This window comes from Heterodontus francisci, chromosome 8, assembly GCF_036365525.1.
Source record: "Heterodontus francisci isolate sHetFra1 chromosome 8, sHetFra1.hap1, whole genome shotgun sequence".
Lineage (NCBI taxonomy): Eukaryota > Metazoa > Chordata > Chondrichthyes > Heterodontiformes > Heterodontidae > Heterodontus > Heterodontus francisci.
Genome location: NC_090378.1, coordinates 79,167,390 through 79,189,726, shown reverse-complemented (window position 1 = coordinate 79,189,726; position 22,337 = coordinate 79,167,390). Strand labels below are relative to the sequence as shown.

Sequence of the window (22,337 nt, the reverse complement as noted above, 5' to 3'; positions counted from 1 at the left end):
CATACAATTGCACGAATGTCTGGATGTGAGAAGTTTCACACATATCTCCATGGGAGAAAGTTCACAGTGAAGAGTGATCATTGTCACTGGAACAGGAAAAATCTATGTAAAGCACCAGCAAGACTGCAGAGGTTACTCTTGAGGCTTCAGAGTTACAATTTCACTCTGAAATATAAGCCAGGAAGAGAAATGGTGCTGGCAGGCACCTTATCTTGTTTATCACCACAGGAGAAACACGAGATAGAAGATCTAGGTATGAAGATTCATCATCTAGTTAATGTAGCACCACCAAAACTTAGTCAAATTAGAGATGAGACCAGCAAAGACGAGGAATTACAGATGCTATCTCAGCAAGTGATCCAGGGATGGCCTAAGATACAGCAAACACAGCCAGCAATAGGGCAGTACTGGTCTATCAGAGATGACATCTCACTAGAAGATGGTGTTCTGCTGGCCGGATCCAGAATAAACAGACCCAAAACAATGCAGGAAGAACTCCTCCAAAAGATACACGAAGGCCATATGGGAATGGAGAAGTGTAAGCTCAGAGCCAAATCAGCTGTGGGAATATACAAAGATATCGAAAATATGGTGTCTACATGCAATGTATGCCAGAAGTACAGAAACTCACAACAGAAAGAGGAGATGATAGCTCCTGAAGTACCGCCCAGACCATGGCACATACTGTAGGAGTCGATTTATTCACACATAATCAAGAATGATACCTCATAGTCACAGACTACTACTCAAAGTTCCTTTTTATCAGAAGGTGAAAGACTTGAGAGCCACAACAATCATCTCAGCAGTACGAGTTCTGTTCACTGAGCAAGGGATTCCTGAAAGGTTAATATGTGACAATGGCACCCAATTTACATCCAGAGAATTTAAGGAATTCGCTGCCCAGTATGGGTTCAACACCATCACCTCATTGCCACACTATCCACGGGGACACGGATTTATAGAAAGACACGTCCAGATGCTCAAAAGAACACTTGTGAAATGCCAAGAGATGAAGAAAGAACCAAACTTGGCCTTATTGTCACTCTGATCCACACTTCTCAAGGCTGACATGAAATCACCTGCAGAGCTGTTGAGTGGAAGAAAATATAAGACAACTCTGCCAAGCAAAATACATCCTTCAAGTGATCAGGAGGAAGTGAGACAACAACTCACTGAAGCACAGGTAAGGGGAGAGCAACACTTCAACAAGTAAGCTAAATCCCTACCCAAGCTGTTGAAAGGACAAACTATACCCATACAGGATTTATTCATGAAGACCTGGAGTCCAGCAAAGTTGTTGGTGAAGCTGAGACCCCAAGGTCATATATCATTGAGACTGAAACCAGTAACCAAATGAGAAGGAATAGAATCCATATTCGACCTACACCTGAGCTGGAACAACAGAAAAGACCATCAACAACACCGGAAACATCACTATCCAACGAGACAACATTAACAACATCACCAGCAAGTGACACAACATCGCCTGTACAGTGTGCCAACTCACCACTGAGAGCAACAAATGCCTAATCTACAAGATGGAGGCACAACATTTTACCACCCAAGCTATACCGTGAATAATATTTTTTAGAAAAAGAATACATGCTATAAAAGACTCTAAAAAGGGGTTCAGATTATTTCCAAAGGTCGGTTGATAATCTTCTTTAGTTATATTGACAGTTATATTGCTATAGGGGCATTATGTTTTAAAGAAAGAGGAATGTTATATATTGTTATACTATCTGTAAAGTGCTAGGAACTAATTAGCTAGGAACTAGTTGTTAGGTGTAAGTGTTCCACTGGAGCCACATTCATGGCTGCACTGGAGAGTCATGGGATATGTAACACAAAACCAGTTTCACCAGTCCTACAGCAGGCAGCATGGTGGCTGAGAAATAAATGAAAATCTCAAGTCTTTCCAAGTTTCAAGTGTGATTATTTCTAATATCTGGGAACCAGAAAACAACAAAAAGTCATAGAATCATAGAGTTATACGGCACAGAAGCAGGCCCTTCAGCCCATTGTGTCCGTGCCAGCCATCAAGCACCTAACTATTCTAATCCCATTTTCCAGCACATTTCAAGTGCTCATCTAAATACTTCTTAAATGTTGTGAGGGTTCCTGCCTCGACCACCTTATCAGGCAGTGCGTTCCAGATTCCAACCACCCTCTGGGTGGAATTTTTTTCCTCAAATCCTCTCTAAACCTCCTTCCCCTTACCTTAAATCTATTCCCCCTGGTTATTGACCCCTCCACTAAGGGAAAAAGTTTCTTCCTATCTAACTTATCAATGCGCCTCATAATTTTGTATACCTCAATCAGGTCCCCCCTCAGCCTTCTCTGCTCAAAGGAAAACAACCCTAGCCTATCCAGTCACTCTTCATAGGTGAAATGCTCCAGCCCAGGCAACATCCTGGTGAATTTCCTCTGCACCCTCTCCACTGCAATTACATCCTTCCTATAGTGTGGTGCCCAGAACTGTACATGGTACTCCAGCTGTGGCCTAACTAGTATTTTATACAGCTACGTAACATAGACCAAAAAACAGAACCGGTTCCATTTCCTCCCTCCACTTTGAAAATCCGGCCCAAGATGTTTTGATCATTCCTGCAAAATTCTCCTGTGGAAACACTGCTGAACTTGGCTGTATTCATGGGGAGGTTGCCAGAAATTTTATTTACACACCTGGCGAGTTTAGGGAAATGGCATGGGAAAAACCAACAGATTCAACTACAAATAGTTGAATTTTAAAAACTTCTCCTTCCTCACTGGCATTGTTTTTTTGAACAAACCCCAGTGTTTGTGTTTGTTGTGCAGATCCTGCTCCACCAAGCAGTTAACTAAAATCTGCGCTCATCATTGTAAACGAAAGCTGGTACATTTGACAATGTTTCCTTTTTACACAAAATATTAAAGTCAGTTTGGATTGGTCAATGAAGGCTGAATCAGGCCTAATTCAGTGTTTATACAATACTTCTGCCTTAAAGCAGTACAGGGTATCTACACAGGAGAAAAATGATCAGTAAAACATCTTAAAACGCAGTTTCAGCATGAAAAGGGGAGAACAAGATTTCACAAAGTAACCATCAGTTTAAACTGGAGAACATCACCCTGAATAGTTCTTAGGCAAGCTTTGCTCCCCATTGTTTTTTTTCTTTCATGGGATGTGGGCGTTGCGGGCAAGGCCAGCATTTGTTGCCTGTCTCTAATTACTCTTGAGCAGCCTGAGCTTAGCCGCCTTCCTGAATCGCTGCATCTGGTGCAGGCACTCCCACAGTGCTGTTGGGAAGGGAGTTCCAGGATTTTGACCCAGCAACTGTGAAGGAACGGCGATATAGTTCAAAGTTAGGATGGTGCGTGGCTTGGAGGGGACCTTGCAGGTGGTGATGTTCCCATGCATCTGCTGCCCTTGTCCTTCTATGTGGTAGAGCTCGCGGGTTTAGAAGGTGCTCTCTAAGGAGCCTTGGTGAGTTGCTGCAGTGCATCTTCTATATGGTGCACATTGCTGCCACTGTGCGTCAGTGGTGGAGAGAGTGAATGTTGAAGGTGGTGGATGGGGTATGGATCAAGCGGACTGCTTTGTCCTGGATGGCGTTGTGTTTCTTGAATGTTGTTGGAGCTGCACTCATCCAGGCAACTGGATAGTATTCTATCACACTCCTGACTTGTGCCTTGTCGATGGTGGACAGGCTTTGGGGAGTCAGGAGGTGGGTTACTCATCGCAGAATTCCCAGTTTCTGACCTGCTCTTGTAGCCACAGTATTTATATGGCTGGTCCAGTTCAGTTTCTGGTCAATGGTAACTCCCAGGATGTTGATAGTGGGGGATTTGGTGATGGTGATGCCATTGAACATCAAGGGGAGATGGTTAGATTCTCTCTTGGTGGAGATGGTCATTGCCTGGCACTTGTGTGGCACATTACTTACCACTTATCCGCCCAAGCCTGAATGTTGTCCAGATCTTGCTGCATATAGACACATAGACATAGAAACACAGAAACATAGAAAATAGGAGCACAGTAGGCCATTTGGCCCTTTGAGCCTGCTCCGCCATTCATTATGATCATGGCTGATCATCCAACTCAATAACCTATTCCCGCTTTCCCCCCATATCCTTTGATCCCTTTTGCCCCAAGAGCTATATCTAACTCCTTCTTGAAAACACAAAATTTTGGCCTCCACTGCTTTCTGTGGTAGTGAATTCCACAGGATCACCACTCTCTGGGTGAAGAAATTTCTCTTCATCTCAGTCCTGAAAGGTTTACCCCGTATCCTTAGACTATGACCCCTGGTTCTGGACTCCCCCACCATCGGGAACATCCTTCCTGCATCTACCCTGTCAGGTCCTGTTGGAATTTTATAGGTTACTATGAGATCCCCCCTCACTCTTCTGAACTCCAGCGAATATAATCCTAACTGACTCAATCTCCCCTCATACGTCAGTCGTACCATCCCAGGAATCAGTCTGGTAAACCTTCGCTGCACTCCCTCTATAGCAAGAACTTGTGCGGAGTTTGCAAGTTCTCCCTTTGACAGCGTGGGTTTCCTCCGGGTGCTCTGGTTTCCTCCCACATGCCAAAGACTTGCAGGTTAATAGGTAAATTGGCCATAGTAAAAAATTGCCCCTAGTGTAAGTAGATGGTAGGAGAATTGAGGGAAGGTGGGGATGTGAGAGGGATAAATGGGATTAATATAGGATTAGTATAATGGGTAGTTGATGGTCGGCACGGACTCGGTGGGCCAAAGGGCCTGTTTCGGTGCTGTATCTCTCTATGACTCCAACACCCTTCTTCCGATAAGGAGACCAAAACTGCACACACTATTCCAGGTGTGGCCTCACCAAGGCCCTGTATAATTGCAGCAAGACATCCCTGCTCCTGTGCTCGAATCCTCTCGCTATGAAGGCCAACATACCATTTGCCTTTTTTACCACATGTTGCACCTGCATGCTTACCTTAAGCAACTTGTGTACGAGAACACCCGGGTCTCATTGCATATTCCCCTCTCTCGGTTTCTTGCCGTTCAGATAATAAACTGCCATCCTGTCTTTGCAACCAAAGTGGATAACCTCACATTTATTCACATTATACTGCATCTGCCATGCATTTGCCCATTCACTCAACTTGTCCAAATCATCCTGAAGCCTCTTTGCATCCTCCTCACAACTCACCCTCCCACCCAGTTTTGTGTCATCTGCAAATTTAGAGATATTACATTTAGTTCCCTCATCTAAATCATTAATATATATTGTGAATAGCTGGAGTTCTAGCACTGATCCCTGCGGTACCCCACTAGTCACTGCCTGCCATTTGGAAAAAGAGCCATTTATTCCTACTCTTTGTTTCCTGTCTGCCAACCAATTTTCTATCCATTGCAATACACTACCCCCAATCCCATGCGCTTTAATTTTACACGCTAATCTCTTATGTGGGACTTTGTCGAAAGCCTTCTGAAAGTCCAAATAAACCACATCCACTGACTCATCCTCATCAATTCTACTAGTTACATCCTCAAAGAATTCTAGTAGATTTGTCAAGCATGATTTCCCTTTTGTAAATCCATGCTGACTGTCCGATTCTACCACTGTCCTCCAAGTGCTCTGCTAAAAAATCTTTGATAATGGACTCTAGAATTTTCCTCACTACCAACGTCAGGCTGACTGGTCTATAATTCCCTGTTTTCTCTCTACCTCCCTTTTTAAACAGTGGGGTTACATTAGCTACCCTCCAATCTGTAGGAACTGTTCCAGAGTCTATAGAAACTTGGAAGATGACCACCAATGCATCCACTATTTCTAGGCCCACTTCCTTAAGTACTCTGGGATGTAGATTATCAGGCCCTGGGGATTTATCGGCCTTCAATCCCATCAATTTCCCCAACACCATTTCTCTACTAATACTAATTTCCTTCAGTTCCTCCCTCTAACGAAACCCTGTGTTCCCCAACATTTCTGGTATGATATTTGTGTCCTCCTTTTTGAAGACAGAACCAAAGAATTCATTTAGTTGGTCAGCCATTTCTTTGTTCCCCATAATAAATTCCCCTGTTTCTGACCGTAAGGGACCTACATTTGTCTTCACTAATCTTTTTCTCTTCACATACCTATAGAAACTTATACAGTCAGTTTTTATGTTCACCGCAAGCTTGCTCTTGTACTCTTTTTTCCCCTTCTTAATCAATCCCTTGGTCCTCCTTTGCTGAATTCTAAACTGCTCCCAATCCTCAGGTCTCTTGTTTTTTCTGAAAAATTTGTATGCCTCTTCCTTGGATCTAATGCTATCTCTAATTTCCCTTGTAAGCCTCATACCTTCGTAGTTTCCTTTATTAAGATTCAGGACCCTAGTCTCAGAATCAACTACGTCATTTTCCATCATGATGAAGAATTCTATCACATTATGGTCGCTCATCCCCAAGGGGTCTCGCACAACTAGATTGTCAATTATTCCTCTCTCATTACACAATACCCAGTCTAGGATGGCCTGTTCTCCAATTGGTTCCCCAACGTACTGGTCCAGAAAACCATCCTATATACACTCCATAAATTCCTCCTCTACAGTATTGTGACTAATTTGATTTGCCCAATCTATATGCAGATTAACGTCACCCATAATTACAGATGTTCCTTTATCACATGCGTCTCTAATTTCCTGCTTAATGCCATTCCCAACATCACCACTACAGTTTGGGGGTCCATATACAACCCCCATTAACGTTTTTTGCCCCTTGCTGTTTCTCAGCTCTACCCATACAGATTCCACATCGTCGGAGCTAATATCCTTCCTCACTATTGCATTCATTTCCTCTTTAACCAGCAATGCAACTCCACCGCCTTTTGCTTTTTGTCTGTCCTTCCTAAATACTGAATACCCCTGGCCAACCCTGGTCACCCTGCAGCCATGTCTCCGTAATCCCGACTTTATCATACCCGTTTACATCCATTTGCGCGATTAATTCATCCACTTTATTGCGAATGCTCCACACGTTAAGGCACAAAGCCATAAGGCTTGTCTTTTTAACATTACTTGTCCCCTGCCCACTATTTTTCACTGTGGCCCTGTTTGATTCTGGCCCTTGATTTCTCTGCCTATCACTTTTTTTATTCCCCTTACTGTCTTTTGTTCTTGTCTTTGATCCCCCCTCCTCTGACTCCTTGCAAAGGTTCCCATCCCCCTGCCATTTTAGTTTAAACCCTCCCCAACCACTCTAGCAAATACTCCCCCTAGGACATCAGTCCCGGTCCTGCCCAGGTGTAACCCGTCCAGTTTGTACCTGTCCCACCTCCCCCAGAACTGGTCCTAATGTCCCAGGAATCTAAAATTCTCCCCCTCACACCATCTCTTCAGCCACGTATTCATCCGATATATCCTGCTATTTCTACTCTGACTAGCACGTGGCACTGGTAGTAATCCTGAGATCACTACCTTTTGAGGTCCTACTTTTCAACTTACTTCCTAGCTCCCTATATTCTGCTTTTAGGACCTCATCCTTTTTTTTTTTACCTACGTCATTTGTACCAATGTGCACCATGACCACTGGCTGTTCACCCTCCCACTTCAGAATGTCCTGTAACAGCTCTGAAACATCCTTGACCCCTGTACCAGGGCGGCAACATACCATCCTGGAGTCTTGTTTGTGGCCACAAAAACACCTATCTGTTCCCCTTACAATTGAATCCCCTATAACTATTGCATTCCCACACTTTTTACTCATCCCCTATGCAGCTGAGCCAACCGTGGTGTAACGAATTGGGCTGTTGCTGCTTTCCCCTGAGAGGCCATTCCCCCCAACAGTATCCAAAGCAGTATATTTGTTTTGCAGGGGAATAGCCACAGGAGATTCCTGAACTGCCTGTCTAGTCCTTTTGCTCTGCCTGGTGGTCACCCATTCCCTTCCTGCCTGCGGAGTCTGAGCCTGCGGTGTGACCACTTCTGTATATGTGCTATCCACGATACTCTCCGCCTTGCGGATGCTCCACCATATCCCCAGCCACTGCTCTAGCTCCGAAGCCTGGGCTTCCAGGAGCTGCAGCTGGAGACACCTCCTGCACACATGCTGGTCCCGGGCACTGGAATTGTTCCCATCTTCCCACATAGAGCACGAGGAGCACACCACGGCTTTGAGCTCTCCTGCCATGACTTAACACTTTAAATTAAACCTTTTGGAAAATGCTTAATATCAAATAATATCAATTACTCTAGGGCCCTTCTTCCCTGGTCCTCGTTACGATCAGAACTCCCTAAAAAACACGACTTACTATATATGAAAATAAACTGTAGACGTTTCTTACCTTAGTTACCAAGCAAGCTATTTAGTGCTATTCCCTAACAGCAGTTACTCACCAACCAATCACCTTGCAGCTTTCCTGTGATGTCACTGTTGACTTTTTTTTCAAAACTCCGCGCACCTGGACTGCTCTCACACAGGTCCAACTGCTCTCTGCTCCCTATGCTGGTCCCACTCAGTATCACTCCTTCCCACTGCCGCTGCTGTTTTAAACTGTGCTGGTCTCACTCAAACACGGACTGCTTCAGTATCCAAGGGGTTGCAAATGGTGCTGAATATTGTGCAATCATCACTGAACATCCCCACTTCTGACATTATGATGGAGGGAAGGTCATTGATGAAGGAGCTGAAGATGGTTGGACCTAGGACACTACCCTGAGAAACTCTTGCAGCAATGTCCTGGGGCTGAGATGATTTGACTCCAACAACCACAACTATCTTCCTGTAAACATGCAACGCAATGTTACAAAAACGTTACTGTGACAAATATGTTGTTACTACCTTCTGCAATGGGAAAGAAGCCCTAAAGGAAGCTAGTGACACTTCTGGCCAGCCAAAGGCTGGAAAATTTTGTCCTGTGTGTTGCTTCATCATCAGATTTTGCCTGCCACTCTTTAAAATGATTTACAATGCCAGCCATCCTTAAATATGCAGTTTCATGAATATAATACTTTTCTCGAGGGTTGAACTAGGAATAGGATCATAGGATATAGGAACAGTAGTAGGCCATTTGCCCCATCAAGCCTGCTCCACTATTCAAATATATTATGGTTGATCATCATGGTTGATATGGGCGGCACAGTGGCGCAGTGGTTAGCACCGCAGCCTCACAGCTCCAGCGACCTGGGTTCAATTCTGGGTATTGCCTGTGTGGAGTTTGCAAGTTCTCCCTGTGTCTGCGTGGGTTTCCTCCGGGTGCTCCGGTTTCCTCCCACATGCCAAAGACCTTGCAGGTTGATAGGTAAATTGACCATTTAGCAATTGCCCCTAGTATAGGTAGGTGGTAGGGAAATATAGGGACAGGTGGGGATGTGGTAGGAATATGGAATTAGTGTAGGATTAGTATAAATGGGTGGTTGATGGTCGGCACAGACTCGGTGGGCTGAAGGGCCTGTTTCAGTGCTGTATCTCTAAAACTAAATCTACCTCTACACCATTTTTCCCCACTGTTCTATTTTCCTTAATGTTATTAGTTTCCAGAAATCTATCGATTTATGTCTTGAACATGTTCAATGATTGAGCTTCCACAGCCCTCTGGGGTGGAGAATTACACAGATTCACCACCATGTGAGTGAAGAAATTCCTCCTCATTTCAGTCTTAAATGACTATGTCCCTGGTTCTAGACTCACCAGCCAGGGGAGGCATCCTATCTACATCTACCCTGTCATGCTCTGTAAGAATTTTCTAAGTTTCAATGAGATTACCTCTCATTCTTCAAAACTCTGGAGAATACAGGTCCAGGTTCTTCAAACTCTCCTCAGAAGACAATCCTGCCATCCCAGGGATTAGTCTGGTGAACCTCCATTGCACTCCCTCTATGGCAAGTATATCTTTTCTTAGATATGTAGAACAAAACTGTATACTATACACCAGGTGCAGTCTCACCAAGGCTCTATACAATTGCAGAAAACTTCTTTACTCCTGCACTCAAATCCCCTTGCGATGAAGGCCAACATACCATTTGCCTTCCTAATTGCTTGCTCCACCTGCATATTAGCTTTCAGTGACTCATGATCAAGGACACCAGGTCCCTTTGGACATCAACACTTCCCAACCTCTTACCATTTAAGAAATACTCTGCCTTTCTGTTTTTTTCACAATTACTTCACACTTATTCACATTTTATTCCCTCTGCCATGTTCTTGCCCATTCACTTAGCCTGTCCAAATCCCCTTGAAGCCTCCTTGCATCCTCCTCACAATTAAGTTTTGTGTCATCAGCAAATTTGGAAATATTACAATTGGTCCCCACATCCAAATCATTTATATAAACTCTGAACAACTGTGGCACAAGCACTGATCCCTGCGGTACCCCACTAGTAACAGCCTGCCATCCTGAGAATGACCCATTTATTCCTACTCTGCTTTCTGTCTGTTAAACAATTCTCAATCCATTGCAGTATATTACCTCCAATCCCATGTGCCCTAATTTTGTTCACTAACCTCCTGTGTGGAACCTTATCAAAAGCCTTCTGAAAATTCAAATATACCACATCCACTGGTTCTCCTTTAGCTTTGCTACAAGGAACATCCTCAAAAAGCCCAAAAGGTTTGTCAAACATGATTTCCCTTTCGCAAATCCATGTGATTCTGCCCAATCATATTATTATTTTCCAAGTATCCAGTTATTTAATCTTATATAATATATTGTAACATTTTCCCTACTACTGACGTCAAACTAACTGGTCTGTAGTTCTCTGTTTACTCTATCGCTCCCTTCAATAAAGTGGGGTTACATTTGCTGCTTTCCAGCCGCAGGAACCCTTCCAGGATCTATAGGGATGAATTTCACCAGCCTCTCGACACCGTGGGTCACGGCGGGGGGTGGGGGGGCAGGTATAATTCTGCAAGGAGAGGCCCGCCTCGACCCCGACGTCGAGAAGGGTCCGCTACATATTACCAGCAGCGGGGGGACCTCAGGGCGACCCCCCCCCCCACCCCCCCAGCCGCTTGGCGGCAGGGTCTTCATCTAACTATTTAAATTAACAAAAATTAGATGCAAGTGAACTTACCTGCTGGCGGCAGCCCATCCTGATTTTACAGCTGCCGAATGCAACTCGCACGCCTTTGGAATTCCGTATGGAATTCCAAGACAAGAAACTGGTGGGGAGGAATAAAATTTTCAGGGTGGGAGGGGTGGGGGAGTGGGGAAAACACTTTTTATTGGCTGTGGGGATGGTGAGAAGGGGTTGAAGGGAAAATGTGAGAAGGTTGGGAGCAAAAGTTCGGGTCTGCAATGAAAAAACTCTTAAGAATAAAGGGCAATAAAAAGAACATTGGGAGGGTTGGGAAAGGGCCTCCATCTTCTAATTAATTATTAAAAACCAATTACATGCAAGATGCCTTTAACAATGTGATATTTTTGCTAATGGCTTGAAGCCCTTTAAAAATGGCGCCGACAGCTGCGCAGTGGCGCCGGATGCCATTGCTGGGGACATGGCGGCCGCCTCCTCTACATCATAGGGGGCAGCCGCTCCACCCCCTCTATCCCTCTATTTAAATGAGCCCCCGTGCATAATATCACAGGGGCTTGGCAGCGGCACTTCCGTGTCGGAAGGCCACCGCTTTCACAGCATGCCACCGCGGAGTGTGTCGCACTGATAAAATTCAACCCATAGAATTTTGAAAGATAGCCACCAATGCATTCACTCTCTCTATAGCCACTTTCTTCAATACTCTGGGCTGTAGCTCATCCGGTCCAGGGGATTTATCAACTTTCAACCCAATTAATTTTCGTCTACTACTTTGTTGATACTAATTTCTTTGAGTTCCTCATTTTTATAAGTCCCTTGGTTCCCTAGTATTTCTTAGAGATTTTCTGTGTCTTCCTCCGTGAATCTTATGCTTCTTTTATTCAAAGAGCAATTATTAGTGTTTAGATTTGTTTCTGACATCGTATACAGGCCACTATTATCAATAATTTTCTATAATTGTCTCTATATGTTACATTTTCCAATCTTTACTGTCTCCTCAATCTCAATTACAGATCATTAAATTCACTCACTAAGGGATAATCGGGCAATGCCACAGCAGGTACAGTTATGACCCAGGAGGTTAAACAAGATGGGCTGAAATTTATGGGCCTGCCACTGAAACCGGCGGCGAGCGAAAACATGGCGGCCCGCCTGTCGCAGATCTGCTGCGATATTACGCACAGCGGCTCAGTTAAATAGCCAGGGCAGATGACGCGGAGGGAGCAGGCTGTCCATCCTGGCAATGGCATCAGCTGCCTTTGCGCAGGCGCTGACGCCATTTTTAAAGGACTTCTAAGCCTACCATTACATTTAAATATTTAAAGACACAATGATGTAAAATTGATTTTTAAAAATTAAATAAATTTATATTTTCCCCTTTCCCACCTCCACCAATAACCATAGAATGAATTACCTGCCTTCTTCACCCCCCCCCACCAAAACGCTTATCCTATGCACCTGACCTTCTCACCCCAAAGTTCATAAATTTTACACTCTAACCCTTCCCAACATCCCCCAGACCAATGATTTGACTCTGACGCCACTTCCCCCCCACCCTCCCCACACTGAAAAACTTACCTGCTCCCCCCTCCCCACCAGTGTTCCACCTCGGATCCCCAGACAGGGATCCGAAGGCACGGGAGTGACGGCCACCGGCATGAATATCGCACTGGGACAGAGGGTGGGAGTGTAAAGGCATTTCATTTGTTTATTTAAATTCATTTCCATATTTAAATTGGGCTCCCGTCGCCGAGCAGCGGGGGGCCGCCATGAGGTCTTGCCGCTGCCGGCAGTATCAGGCCAGCCTTCCCGGCATCAAGGCCCATGGCGGGCCTCTCCCGGAAGCATTTTCCGGCCCCCCCTGCCACGACGCCCAATGTTAGGGGTCTGTAAAATTCGCCCCGATAGTTGCAGAATGCACACCTTCCTGCTTTAATGCACAGTTCCCTGGAGATCAGTACTGCTCACTTGTGCATGCTGAGGGAAGTCATTATTCATTTCAATTGACAGCAAGGCCAACACTATATTGTATAAATTGTCCTTGTGACATTTTTTACGAAGGCAAACTGCCTTGCAATCAAACAGTCTAATTTTTGTGTGAAAAATGTATTGTAATATTAGGGAAAAAATACCATCTCACCGTGGGTTAAAGTTTTCAACCGGGGTCAAATACAGCTGTGACAGTAGAAAAACCAGCCTGATGGTAACCCAAGGGAATTAAGTCAATTCTGAGCTCTTTTCCTTCCAAATGTAACTTTCATTATTAAATTCAAATGACACAGCCACAGTGCAATTATTGTGAGGAGGACCCAGATGGATGGATTTTGGATGGAGACTGCTGGCCACAGGCAATCTTTTGTTTGCTACTGTAAGAACATAAAACATAGCAGCAGGAGTAAACCATTTTGCCCTTTGAGCCTTCTCCACCATTCTGCAAGATCATGGCTGATCTACATGAACTCAACCTTCCCACATTATCTCCATATGCCTTAATTCCCTTAATAGCCAAAAATCTATCGATCTCTGTCTTGAATATACTCAGTGAGCATCCACGGTTCTCAGGGGACGAGAATTCCAAAGATTCACAAGCATTTGAGTGAAGAAATTTCTCCTCATCCCAGTCCTAAATGGTGACCCTTTATTCTGAGATTCTTACAGTGCAGTATATTTCCCACACATGCACTGCTTTGCTGTTTATTTAGTGTTGGTAAAGTTTTTATTGTTGTAAATACTGGAAGACTGAAGCCATTGCTTTCAGTCCTAGCCACAAACTCCATTCTCGAGCCACTGACACTGCCTTTCTCCCTGGCCACTGTCTGAAGCTGAAGCAAATAGTCGCAACCTTGGCTTCCTATTTGCCCCTGAGATGAGCTTCCAACCCTGTATTCGCTCCATCACCAAGACTGCCTATTTCCACCTCCACAACATCACCCTTCTCTGCCCCACCTCAGTTAATCTGCTGCTGAAAACCTCATCCATGCCAATGCTCTCCCAGCTGGTCTCCCATTTTGCACCCTCAGTAAACTCGGGCATCCAAAACGCTACTGCCTGTGTTCTATTCGCCCATCAGCCCTTTACTCGCTGACCTCCATTGGCTCCCTAACTGGCAACACCTCAATTTTAAAATTCTCAGCCTTGTTTGTTGAGGGCCTCGCCCCTCCTCATCTCTGTAATCTCCTCCAGCCCTACAACCCTCCAAGATCTCTGCACTCCTCCAATACTCGCCTCTTGCACATCACAGATTTTGTGCCTTTAGCTGCTCAGGCCCTAAGTTCTGGAACTCTCTCTCCGTCTCTCTTTTTTCCTCCTTTAAGACATTGCTTAAAACCTATCTCTTTGACTAAGCTTTTGGTCATCTGTCTTAATATCACCTTATGTGACTCGGTGTCAAATTTTGTTGATAATGCTCCTGTGAAGCACCTTACTAATATAAAGTGCTATATAAATACAAGTTGTTGTTGTTGTACACAAGTCTGCCTATGTACAACTTATCTTCTCTGTATAAGCCTATCACAGGTTTAGAGCCTCCTGTGGTTCTTTTCTTTTCCATTGGGCTGCTGGGGAAGGTCGACTGCACAGTGAGTTACAGTGACTGAAAGTTCATCTTCCATCACTGCCAGCATTATCCATCTGCAGCCATTTTTGATATTATTCAAAGATTCTATTTTATAAGCAGTCTTTTCCAACTTAGCATATGCAGGACAGTCCCAGATCAGGAGTTGAGTTGGCTGGCTGGTGTTAACCAGGGCATCAGCTAAGAAAGGGGCGGCACAGTGGCGCAGTGGTTAGCACCGCAGCCTCACAGCTCCAGGAACCCGGGTTCGATTCCGGGTACTGCCTGTGTGGAGTTTGCAAGTTCTCCCTGTGTCTGCGTGGGTTTTCTCCGGGTGCTCCGGTTTCCTCCCACAAGCCAAAAGACTTGCAGATTGATAGGTAAATTGGCCATTATAAATTGTCACTAGTATAGGTAGGTGGTAGGGAAATGTAGAGACAGGTGGGGATGTTTGGTAGGAAGATGGGATTAGTGTAGGATTAGTATAAATGGGTGGTTGATGTTCGGCACAGACTCGGTGGGCCGAAGGGCCTGTTTCAGTGCTGTATCTCTAATCTAAAAATCTAATCTAAACATTTGGCCTCAACTATTCTGGACTCAGGAAGAACAAAGATAAATTCATCCCAGTTCCACACCTCATATTGACTATCCATTGACACCTACTGGAAAATACATGTATGTGGGTGGCTGACAACCACAGGATTAGGCTTAGCTATGATATCCCCATGGTTGAATTGCCTGCCAGTATGACTGCCTAAGCTGAAATGTGAAAAAATGGCTACTTATGTGAGGTACACAAAGACTACTAGCACTCATGGAATAATAGTCCAGCATGAGTCACTTGCTGATCCCCTCCCCCTCTTGTTCTTCCTGGAGTTGGTGACGTTGGTGCCCATTGCAGCATGTACAGTGTGCCTGGTTGTGCATTTTTATTATTGTTTTAGCTATTGGACCACCCAGAAAAATAAACCACTTTGGCCAGTGATGGTATTTGTGTCAGCACAGTCAGCTAGAAGCCTATTACTGCAAACTCAGGGAAAAATTGTACCTCATGACTCTTAGATCAGACCAAACCACCAGCAAAAACAAGTCACAGTAACAAAATTGAAAATATCTTAAATTGAAATAAAATGAAAATGCTAGAAATACACAGCAGGAAGCATTTTTCTTTTTCCAAATCCCTAGTTTCAGAACATCTTTAGCATATTTTGTGACTTTGTTGTGAGACAGCGGCTGTTCACTCTTTTATATCAGAGATGTGCTTACAAGATAGTGTCACTGAGATCATAGTGCAAAAAAAGGTTTCATTCCACAGGGCTTCTACCTCTGTCCATGATGTATTTGCTGAAATTGCTGATATCAGATTTGATATTTCTGAGGCTGATTGCTTTGGCTATAGAATCATACAGCATAGAAGGAGATTATTTGGCTGCAATCTACTTGTTTTTGCTTGGCACAATATGAACCTTCTGTACTTAAAATGGAAAAGCATCTTTAATGTAAGCCCTGCTTCCCTTCTCCTTTCAACTAATAGAACAGGCTGGATTTTAACAAGCCCCTGACGCCGTGATCCGTGATGGGCAGGGGGACCTGAAGATGGGTCCAGAAGAGGCCCGCCACAGAGCTCAACGCCAGGAGGGCCTGGCCCATTCCTCCTGGTAGTTGACTAGGTTCTGTGGCAGCCCCCTCACCCCCGCCGCTGGGCGACAGGGCCTGAATTTAAATATTTAGATCAATAAAATGAATACATTGAAATGCATTTACCTTGGATTTTACGGGCCTGTCACATCCTCAGAGCAGCAGCCAGCACGCTCCTGCCTTCAATTCCCTGTCCGGGGAAAGCCGGTGTGATACTAGTGGGGAGCGGGGAGTGAATATTTTCGTTGGGTGGGGTGGGAAGTCAGGGTCAAATAAATGTAATGGGTGTAGGGGATGGTGGGAAGGGGCGAACTTTAAACTTAGTGCAGTCTGAGGGGGGAAGGCAACATTTAAAAGTTAAGTGTTTTGGGGGGAAGGGCAAATAATTAATGTAATTGTTATTGGGGGCTGGGAAAGGGGCGTTAGAAATTTTGGGGGGATACTTCTTTAAACATTTAAATGAGCCGGCCAGGCTGGCTGCCCTTTAAAAATGGCGCCAGTGCCTGCGCACAGGCAGCTGTCACCATTTCCGTGGACGGACAGCCCACACCCTCCACGTGATTGGGGGGGACCGGGGGTGGGGATGGTCTGCCCCAACTATTAAAATGAGCCGCCGTGAGGGACACTGCAGTGGCTCTTTGGTGTGCGGCCCGCCCCCATTTTTTGAGCTCGCTGCCAAGATCAGCAGCAGGCTCTTAAAATCCAGCCCAACATTTTAAACTCCAGACAAAGAAATGAGTTTTGATTACCTCACCACAACCTCACTGATACCCAATATTTACATGTGACATTACTGGAAACAGATGCCATTTTCCTCATTAAAATAACTTACCTTCCGCAATCACCTTGACAGCAGTTGATCACTAATAAAGAAAATCAACAAAATGGATACTGTCCAATTTGTTATTAATCTACATTTGGAGTTTGTTTTGAATTACCACAGAACCTGCTAAAATCTCTCTTTCTTTCTGGAGTGTACTCAGCCTATTGGTTTTCACTGGTAGCAGGATTATGAACTGAAGCAGATTAAGAGAATGTCATATTTCGGTTTTAAATAAAAACAAGCAATGCTGGAACCACTCAGCAGGTCTGGCAGCATCTGTGGAAAGAGAAGCAGAGTTAACGTTTCGGGTCAGTGACCATTCTTCGTTCCAAGGGTCACTGACCCGAAACGTTAACTCGGTTTCTCTTTCCACAGATGCTGCCAGACCTGCTGAGTGGTTCCAGCATTTCTTGTTTTTATTTCAGATTTCCAGCATCCGCAGTATTTTGCTTTTATATGTAGGTTTTAGTTCATTTCATCAAACTTACCATAATTGAGGTGCCGGATGCAGTCATTAAGGATGGCCCCAAAACCCTGCTGTGTCTCTTCATTTTCAAAACAGAAGTAGTTATGCTTTCGGTATGGGTGCCACAGGTACACTGGGTATTGGGTGTGGTTAACGAGAAAGCTCTGATTACTGTCTTTCCCATTGGCTGCTGTAAAATAAACACAGAATTGATGTTATTAGGAGAGGAAGAATAAACAAAATTGCGATTTATTAATCACCTTTAACAGTAACTTATAACCAACGTACCCTCTAATTTCTTTTTGGAAGTACATGGCCTGTTCATTTAAGTGCATGCTCCCTTTAATCTTTTTTACACAGCCATGCACGCCATTAACCTAAAGGGGCCGACTTGTGCGCAGCCTGCGTGGGAACTTTCAGGTTGCTGCGTGGCTGTGTGACCACACAGCTTAGAGAGAACATTGTTTATATCCCCATTTACACATTTGGGGTTTGCCTGAGATAGTTCAGTGACATTAATCACTCCCATGTGTGAACATCTAATCATACAATAGTGGAACAATAGGACACCTTTGTGATCTGAATTGGATATTGTGTCTATCATATGCCCACATGTGGACTTCTTCAACCTTTGAAAGGCAGAGTGATAACACTTTAGTAAGACATGGGGGTAGATTTTCAACTTGCTATCTAAGCATAAAACTGGCATCACTGATCATCCCTGCACTACAGAAACCACATGGTTTTCCTTAGCTTTGAAATATAAGAAATATTGTCATGCTGACCTGCTCTGGGTTAGTGGACTGACTAATACTACAGTTGTTGAGTCTAAAATTGAACTAGACCTAAGTTTACACATGTTCAGCATTCAGTTCAATAAACTACTTAGCCTCTCAGCAGACCGTCCTGACTTTTTTCAGTTATGTCCATTTTTCACCTGGCATTCACTGAAAGCTGGGGGCCATCCCTCTGACTTTTCTCCTAATCGGAGATTGGTCAGCGAATTATGTCAATTAAACTAGCTATCTCCCTCACTCCTCCCTCCAACACATCCCCACCAAGAGAGGATTTTCAGCAGGTAACCCATCTTGTTCTCCTCAACATCAGGTGTGACCATCTCTGAGATGTGCCAATGAATTATTTACTGTCCTTCGTCCGATCTTAAATTTTGCAAACTCATTTTGAAATACACACTTAAAACATTTCCAAATCCTTTTGATGGAAAAATAATCAAAAATCCCCAAAAGTGACTTCTTATGTTACAGGAGTGTAATACGCTAAAGCCACTGGTACTGCGGAATCTGCCCATTCGAGATGGGCTCCACAGCACCATCCAATGTCAGTTAGCATCATCGTTATTTGGAAATGTCCATTCAGGCCATAAAGCAGAGAAACCACATGGTTTATGCTGGTCTGCTCAGATGGTGTCTATTTTTACCACAGGAGGAAATGGAGTGGGGGCACGGTGTAGGGAAAGGGCAGAAATCAGCCAGGATTTCCAATTTAGGGGCACCTGAGACATTTGTAATATTCCGACCATTTGCTTGCCTGAAATCAGCTAAACCAAAATGGAAACTAAACCTTGGGACCTTTTTGGTCCCTATGCCTCAGTTCCACTCTGAGCAGCGCACTTCCAACCAAATCATAAGAGACCCTTTCCCCTGTATATTTTTTGTTGAATGGCCTTACATCCTACAAAACATAATTCTCCAACTTACTGATATTGCCAAACTTTACTGCTAAGTGAAATCATTCTCCCTCTTGTCCCCAACTTCCCAAAGTAAACCTGCCGATTGTTCTCAGTTCCCTCTTTCCTAATAAATATTTTAGAATTTCAAGTATGGCAAATTTATTAGACTTTATTTTCAATTGAAAAGTTACCAAGGTTTCTATCACCTAGAAACATGAATACCTGTTGGTGCTTGTGTGATGTGCTAGTTTTCTCCAGAAAAGCACGAACTTAGTATTGATTTGAGCTAAAACAGCTGCGAAAATCAAAATGTCAACAACTCGGTGTTACTCACCACTTGGATCAGGGAAATATTTATCCACCAACAATGCAAATTCAATCATGGATGTAAGCACTCTGTAACCAGTTGGAAACAGTTTATATTTTGGGTCTCCTCCTTTCTGATAGGCCTAACACAGATACACAACAACACAAAGAGCAGTCAGTGCCTCCAGCAATTCTATAACGTTTTTAAAGTTTGTATTAAAACAAATATTTACATACACAGACCTATGTTTTATACCAAGATACCTCGGGATGGAAAACTCCATTATTGTTGGAATTGTTCTTATATTTTTATTAAAATAAATGATTATCCCAGGCAAAGAAATTTGGGGATTATGTCAATATGAACTTCTAGTTTGAGTGCCACTGCATGTGGTACCGATGATGTGCCCACCCAATACAGCAGACAGGATGCCCGAATTACTTTCAGGTTCAGGCCTGTAACATTTTTTGCAGCGAGCTGCAGGTGCCAAGCTGGGACCACGCTGCAGCTCTTCGGAAACAGTCAGCAGGTAGGGCCAGTCTAGGGGGTGGGGTGGGTGAAAGGAGCGGATGCTGGGCAACAGTGAGAATGGGCTGACACCAGGCAAGAAGATAATCTCTGGGTCTCCCAAAATCTTATTAAAAAACACTTACATTTTGGGAGCTGCGTCCAGTGGTTCCCTTTAAGATCATTGGTTTGGCCTCTCAACGTCTGGAGAAAGTGGGACTGTCATGTTTTATGCATGTTTCGCCCGTTTTTCCTTAAAGGTTGTAATTGTAGTCCCACAACAGGTGAAGGACGCCAATTTCAATACTTCTGTAGCCTCTTGTTGGAATTGTTCTTATATTTTTATATATACCTGAAAATTGGCTAAGGTGAGCAAATAAGCTACCCACCAGATTTCCTGCTGCAGGGCAGCTGTTTTCCAAACGAGAAATAGGCGACTAGCAGTTAATGATGACAAATTAATAAATAAAATTAAGGTCCATTCATTTTCTTCTGAGGAAAATAACTCAGACTTACTTATGTGCTATTTTATAGAAGCTATGTGTAGATAAAATATGTAGTGCAAATAAACAAATTAAGTACAAGTTATATTCAACAAATGAGATAAGACTGTTGGACCAGCAATAATATGCAAATTAGTGCTTATTAACTATATTACCATAACATGTAGCAAATAACAATCATTAATGATCAATGAAGAGCGTTCTTTACCAGCATTTACTCATTGAAATGAGTACTTTACAGAAATAACTGAGGAGAAGATGAGGGGATGAAGATGGAAGGGAAGCAATCAGAAGCAGAGGCTTCCTGCAACATGGAATGCTAAATCATTATTGGAGGATCAACTAGTGGGAAGGAAAAATACCCCACGTGACTTCAATGGAAAGGGTGTGACATTTTAAGAGGATTGATTACATGATGACCTCTCAAAGTCATCCAGTGTTGCTTGGCCAAAAGTTCACAAAAATACAATCTTACTTCAGCAACAATGCGCACATCACTAGCTTGGATTTTGTGGCCTGTGGCAAACAAATAGCACTTGTCTTTCATTACGTTTACACTAGCCCACAGACTTTCTGTGAACTTTTGCACTAGAATTTGCGGTGATTAAAAATCCAAAACAGCATGGCACCCTCTACAAGGGATCTGTGCGAACACTGGGCAAGCAATTGTTTTTCTTCTTAACCAATCAGACTGAAGGATCTTCACTGAGACATGCGGGGCTGAATTTTCATTATGGAGGCAGGAAACAGGAACTGGGTCTGGTTTTGGGTCAGAAACTTGCCTCCTGTGCAAAGCTGCTTCAAATTGCAATTTTCATATGGGTAAGCCCTTAATTAGTATGGAGGAGGGTTTCCTGTTTTCTTTGAGCCAGCGGGATTAAAAGTGGCAGTGGGTCAGATCAGGTCTGGGGCTCATAAGGATGCTTGTTGTCCTGAGGAAGGGATTTGCCTTCCGCAGCACCAGAGGGAAGTGAGATGTCACATGGGAGCTGAAGGGCTGGCACTAGGGGCAGGGCAGATCCTTGCTCCATCAATGCCCACCTAGATTTAATGCTGGAGGCTGTGAGGGAGAGGAGGGAGATCCTCTTCTCAGAGGTTGGCAAGAGGAGACTATCTCGTCGTGCAGCAGGGGCACCCCTCTATTCAGTGATATCCCTCCCTTCGCCCCCTCTTCCTCCACCTCTCTTACCTCCTGCTCCTCCCCTGAAGAGCTGTCTCCTTCCAGGGCCTCACTGTCCTCAAAGACCACACATCTCTGGAGGGCCATGTTATGGAGGTGCAGCAGACCACCATAATGACCGAGACCCTTACAGGAGGGTATAGGAGGGCACCATCTGACCGATCCAGGCACCGGAATTGCACGTGTAGAAACCTAATGGCCTGCTTAATGGTTGGCCTGTTGAGCAGGTGGCACTGGTTGTTTTGCCTCTGTGCCTCTGACTGGAGCTCCCCTGGAGGGGTCAGTAACCATCTCTTCAAGGGATATCGCTGTCCCCTTGGAGACAGCCATGCACTTTGGAGGATGGAGTGAAGGATCAAGGTAGCCTGGACTGGCAGAGGACGAAGGAATCATGGCAGCTGCCAAGAAAGTGAATGCAAACATAAAGGGAACTCTTGTGGTTGAGGACCAGTTGGATGTTGAGGGAGTGGAAGCTCTTCCTGTTGTTGGATCTCACTGGCCAGTTGCTGGGTACCTTGATGGTCACATGGGCACAAATGATGATGCTCTGCAACTGGGGATTCCAGCAATGGAGGCTGAACCCAATGTCCTCTATGCCAGCACAGGACCATGTGTCCCAAAGTGGTTGTACTCCCTGCCCTCCTGAAAAGGGCATCCATGACCTGCCTGATGGCCTGATGAGATGCCACCTAGGT

The 22,337-nt window shown here is 44.4% G+C and overlaps 1 protein-coding gene across 1 annotated transcript in view; it reads right to left on the bottom strand.

Annotated features, from left to right (window-relative positions):
• The window catches only part of LOC137372931 (protein Niban 1-like), a 220,872-nt gene that overhangs the window by 111,114 nt on the left and 87,421 nt on the right, over nucleotides 1–22,337 (bottom strand). The window contains exons 4-5 of the mRNA XM_068037435.1: nucleotides 19,480–19,594; nucleotides 17,478–17,645 (exon numbers count right to left, since the gene is read on the bottom strand). Coding sequence (XP_067893536.1) covers nucleotides 17,478–17,645; nucleotides 19,480–19,594 — 283 coding nt within the window. The remainder of the gene's footprint in view (nucleotides 1–17,477; nucleotides 17,646–19,479; nucleotides 19,595–22,337) is intronic.